This window comes from Chelonoidis abingdonii, chromosome 14 (assembly GCF_003597395.2).
Source record: "Chelonoidis abingdonii isolate Lonesome George chromosome 14, CheloAbing_2.0, whole genome shotgun sequence".
In the NCBI taxonomy this organism is placed as follows: Eukaryota; Metazoa; Chordata; order Testudines; family Testudinidae; genus Chelonoidis; species Chelonoidis abingdonii.
In genome coordinates, this window is record NC_133782.1 from 34551290 (window position 1) to 34557257 (window position 5968).

The window sequence follows — 5968 nt, forward strand, 5'->3', positions numbered from 1 at the left end:
CAGTGCTAGGAACAGCTAAGATACTGCGCAGAACCCTCAAACTCCCAGGCCTCTGGTAGAGGACCCGAGGTTGAGGAAGACACATACCACCCATAGGGGTGAGAGGGGAATAATTTTTTTTTTATATATATATATACATATAAAAATTCCCCTCTCACCCCTATGGGTGATGATATATATATGAACACCTATATAGTGAGCTTATATATATATATATATATATATATATAAGCTTAAAATTTTGAATATCTGAAAAAGGCAGACGATCTAAGGAGAGCTTTTCTCAAGCCTTCCTTTACCTCCTCGTTTCTTAGGCTGTATATGAGGGGGTTGACCAAAGAGGTCAGGACTCTGTAGAAGAGAGAGAACACTTTGTTCAGGTCCCTCAATGCATCAGATTCTGAGAACAAATACACCGTGATGAAAGTCCCATAGAAAATTGTCACCACAATGAGGAGAGAGGAGCATGTGGAAAAGGCCTTTTGCCTCCGATGGTGGAAGGGATTCTCAGGATGCTGGAGATGATACAAACATAGGATGCCACTGTCAATACAAATGGAGGCACGGTGAATATGGAAGTAGATATGAAACTGGAAAATTCTACCATGTGGGTGTCAGTGCAGGAGAGTTTTATTATTGGACGAAAATCACAAAAGAAATGGTCAACTTCATTGGAGCCACAGAATCTTAATTGTGACACCATAAATGCAAAGATAGCAAGAGACAAAAATCCACCTATCCACATCCCTAACACTAGCTGGAGGCACAACCTGTCACTCATAAGTGCTGAGTAATGCAGAGGTTTGCATATTGCTAAATAGCGATCATAGGACATCACAGATAAAAGCAAACACTCTGTCATTGCCAGAGAAGCAAAGAAATAACATTGAGTGATGCAGCCCATAACAGAAATAGACTTGTCCCCAGTCGGGAGACTGGCCAGCACCCTGGGCAGGATGGTGGAGGTGTAGCAGGTCTCCAAGCAGGACAAGTTCCCCAGGAAGAAGTACATGGGAGTGTGAAGGTGCTGATCAGTCACAACTAGTGCAATGATGAGGATGTTCCTGGCCACGGGCTCAATATAAATCACTAGGAACAGCAGGAAGAGAAGACTATGAAGTTGAGAGAGATCCCCAAATCCCAGAAGGATGAATTCCATGATGATTGTTTGATTTCCCTTGTGTATGTTTGTTGTCAGCTTCATCTAGGTGAGATAAAAGAAATTATGCAATTGAGAATCTAACTTCCATTACAAAACAGACATGTTTTTTTATTCTGGCCTCTCCCTGATGGTAGACATCCCGACAGTTGAGTGAAGACTTCAGAGGATAGAGGTAGTTGGGGTACAAATTTAAAAAAAAGGCCAAAGTTAATTGACATTGGAAATGTAACTACTTCCTGGTATCTCTATGGTTGAACACATCTCACCTTCAGCTGCCTGACCATGTTTGTTTATTTCTATAAGCACAATATCTGAGATTCTCATTGTAAATTATGGGGAATTAAATGTCACTCCATTGGTTTCATATGGAAACCTTGGAAAAATCCTATTGCTGGGCTGATATTTCATTTACCCATATTTACACTGCAGAGTCCACCATATTCCAGTGGAGTGCACAAAATAATTTGACTCCAGAGACCTGGGTTTTATTATTGGCTCCACCATTCCCTGACCTTGGGTTTCTCACTTCCCCTCACTGTGCCTCTCTTCCCTCCATTATGTAATAGTTGTTGATGATACCACTTATTCTTTTTGTAATGTTATCTGAAATTTAGGAAAGAAGAGCTGTCTACATGTGTTCACATGCTCTTGTGTAAAATGGAGATATGATACTGAAGACATTGTGGAAAGTTTTACTAGTTATGCCAGTGAGTTTGCTATACAATGTCTCATTATTAGCAAACCGCTGTGAGACTGTGCATAACTTTCAATAAACTCTATGAAGAGAAACTAAATATCCCTCAATGTCATATTTCCACCTCAGTCTCACAGAAATGGCCTAAATTTTTTGTTTAAAAACACAGAAAGTTTTTTAGACACTTATTTTCCCCTAGCCTTATATGAGAGAGATATTTCTCCCAAATCTCTCCTAATGGGAATCAGAGACTAGGTTTCTTTATTGGCAAGGATTTGCAACCTTCTTTTTGAGAGCTATTCAATGCCTAAAATTTATGGGTAATATTTTCCAAACTTTGAAAATTATCCATGCACCTATACGTGCAGATTGAACCCTCAGTCTGTTTGAACATCTTGTGTTGAGATATCATGTAGAATAATATAGGATGCATAGTTAGATTAAGGAGGTCTGGCAATGTTTCCTTGGCTAAGGTGGCTGTGGCATTTTGGGGAACATGTCTTTGTCTGTTTTATCATTCATTTTGTTTCGTCAATGTCATTGCAAATTGGAACCTCATCCTGGATGGGATCAACTCTTTTGTAGAAGGAAACATGGAGTGGGTCATGGGGAAGTCATGCCTTGGTAGCAGTGACAACACTATCAAGGGCCACCAACACTGAATATCTCATGACTGGTGAAACAATGGGAATTTTGAGATATCCATGTCTAGGAACATTGGCCAGATGTTGCCCATATCCAAGTGCGTCAGCAGCACATAGGATTTATACACTCAAGCCACTCATAAGAATCTAGTATCTGTTTTCAGAAAGTAATTGATCCAGGATGTTCTGTTTGACCAATATTTGGAATTGGCCCAACAAAGAAACCCATAGGGAATTCATTAATCCAAAGTGGTGAGTTTGTTATCTGTTAGTTTCTTTGTTTGTTTCATGCTTGCTACTTGACTGACATTATAACATGGTCTGGAATTTTTTGGGGGGTGGGGTGGGGGTGGGGGAGGTCTGTGTGTTGAACCTAGAGGCCTTCTAGACACATCTGGAGGCTTTGCTCTGTAGATCCTTTAGCACCTATTAACCCTTAACCAGAGAGTGAAACTACTAAGGGAGAACAGGGGTTTAAAAAGCCAGCTCCTAAGTGATCAGAGGAGCTAGCAACCAGGAACAGCAAAGAGGGGAGGTTTGCAAGGTAGATTAGAGAGAGAGTGGGAGAGCTAGATCCACCAAATTAGCATTGTCTAAACTTAGGGCAATATATCCTCCCTCACCCCTTCAATCCAAAAAAACACAGAGAAACAATACCCAATAAAAAACTGCAAAAATAAAAGTAATGCAGGCAGAAGTCTGTCAGCAGAGTGGGGGCTATCCAGTTCATTGCACTGAATGCAGCATATATCATTACCTGCCTTGTTGTCAAATGGAGTATATGTGCATTCGGTGCAAGGAGCTTACGACCCTTAGAGACCGAGTACGGGTTCTGGAGACCAAAGTGACTGAACTGCAGAGCTAAAGGAGATAGATAGATACATAGATAAGACTTTCCTGGGCACAGTCGAGCACTTCCACTCCCAATCTGATAGCCTCTGTGCTGCTGAGAAGGATGAAAGTCTTGGGGTAGGACAACACCAAAGTGGAATAGAGAGAAACTAACCCATAGTTGGGACCCACATTCTAGATGATGTCATGGTATCCTCTTGTACTGACAATACCTGTCCTAGGGAGGGATGCCCTACTTACTAAGAGGAGGCAAGTAGTAGTAATGGGGATTCAATGATCAGAAATAGAGACAGTTCGATTTGTGATGATTGGGTGAACCACATAGTGAATTGCCTGCTAGGTGTGAAGGCTGAAGACCTCTTGACATACCCAGACAGGCTTACGTGCAATGCTGGGCAAGGAGCTGGTGGGTGTGGTACCACGTAGATGCCGATGACATACGAAAATGTAGAAGAGAGTTACTGCAGGCCAAATTGAGGCACATAGTTTAAGAGATTAATGTCCAGAACCATCATGGTAGCATTCTCTGAAACGTTTCCCATTTCTGCACACAGGGCTGGTAAGAGAGGCAGAATTTCAAGGTCTCAATGAGTGGATGAGTTGATAGTACAGAAAGGAGGGTTTAGATGTATTAGGAACTAGGGAACTATTTGGGGAATCAGGAACCTATACAGGAAGGATGGTATCCACCTAAACCAAAATGGCACCAGATTGCTTGCTGTGGCAAATTGCCGGTACTGTTCTGCTGGGTCTCGCGCTTTCTCTTCTCTGGGGTAGGTTCAGGGCGCTATTGCTTGCCTCTGAACCAGTTCTTAATCATTCCCCTAGTGTCCTTGGAGGAGGGGAGTGGAGAGGGAGGGACCTGGGCCCGCCCTCTACTCCAGGTCCCAACCCAGGGGCCCTGGGGTTGTGGTGAACCACTTGACTAGCGCTTTCTTACCCTGGGTTACTTCCCTCTCATACCCGTCAGCTTGTGAAGGGCTTCTCGCCTCTCTTCTATACAAGCCTGGTGCCCCTTACCTAGGGTTTCTGTTGGGCTTCCCAATCCACCGCAGCACTCCTCCAAACCTTCTATTTCTCTCTGGACAAACTCTTCTCTTCTGCAATCTGCACTCTGCTCCAATCCAACCTTTCTCCTTCAACTACCACCCCCTGTCTGACTGAAGCAGGGGTTTATATCCCATGACTGGAGTCAGGTGCTCTAACTGGAGTCAGGTGCTCTAATTGGCCACAGCTGTTCTAGTTAATCTAAAGCAAACCTTCCTCCCTTGGCAGGGAATAAGGCCCCCTGCTAACACTCTTATGCTGCCTTCTGGCCATGCTGTATCACATTGCATATAAAGTTAAAAACATGTTGTAAAGGAGTTTTCAAATGAAGGGCTTGGGAAAATCAACAGGTGCATCACAGAAACTTGGTGGAATGATGATAATGAATGGGACACAATCATATCACGGTACAAAATGTATAGGAATGGCAGAGTAGGTCATGCAATCGGGGGAATGGCACTATCTGTGAAAGAAAGTCTAGTGGAGTAAAATGTAGTCAAAAATCTTAAATGAATAAATCTGTTCATTAGACTCTCTAGGGATAGAAATTCCATGTTTGAATAATAAGCATATAACAGTAGGGATATGCTACCAACCACCTAATCACAGTGGCGAATGTGAAATGCTCAGGGAGATTAGAGAGGCTATAAAAATAGAAGTCTCAGTAATAACGGGAAACTGCCCTTCCAGCCTGGGCTCAGTTCCTTTCCCCTGTTCAGTCTTTTTTTAGTTGTTTCCAGTAGTCTTCTTGGATGGGATAGCAGGAGAGAACTGAGGACCTGGATTACCTCACTCCCCACCCTTAAATAGGATTTGTATAAGGCAGGAGTCCTTTGTTTCCTAGTTTGATCCTCCTTCTCCTAACAGTGTTAAGTTACAAGAAGTCCCAGGTAATGTTTTCGTATCAGGTGACAAGAGCACCTGACTCTGTAAGGCCATTGTAGCCATTCTTCACAGGGTGACCCACGTGATCACAGCAAGACTGAACTCTTTTATAGTCCATTGTCTCTTGCTGATGAGCCATCAGCACTATCTGGCTTTTTCTTTGTTGTACGTCAACTGTTAGCAGGGGCATCACCCAAAGTAACATAGTTGAAATAGAGCTACTTAGTCAATATTCCTAATTTCAAATACAGAAATGATACATGCACACAAATAGGATAATAGGACTCAACTTTTCAATGATATCTCATATGAGCCATCTTGCATAAAGTATCTCAGTTCTGTCATATTCATATCATAAGCATATTTTTATAAAGAATATAGAATGGCACATCACAATGCACACTGGAAAATATAACCCCAACTATACATATACAATTTTGGGGTTTAAATTACTCAAGAAAGTTATCTTGCAGTCATAGTGGATAGTACTCTGAAAACATCCACTCAATGTACAGCGGCAATCCAAAAACTAACACGGAATCTGGGGGATCATTAAGAAAGGGATAGGTAATAAGACAGAAAATATATAGTCTGTATATACATCTATTGTACCCCCACAAGTTGAATACTGTGCGCAGATCTCAGCACCTCAACTCAAAAAAAGATGGAAAAGGTTCATGTTGG

The 5968-nt window shown here is 42.1% G+C and overlaps 1 protein-coding gene across 1 annotated transcript in view; it reads right to left on the reverse strand.

Moving 5' to 3' along the window:
* Positions 1-1204, reverse strand: part of LOC116823677 (olfactory receptor 6F1-like) — a 12589-nt gene extending 11385 nt beyond the window's left edge. The window contains exon 1 of the mRNA XM_075072408.1: positions 495-1204. Within this exon, the coding sequence (XP_074928509.1) occupies positions 495-1204 (710 nt within the window). The remainder of the gene's footprint in view (positions 1-494) is intronic.
* Between the last annotated feature and the right edge of the window lie 4764 nt (positions 1205-5968).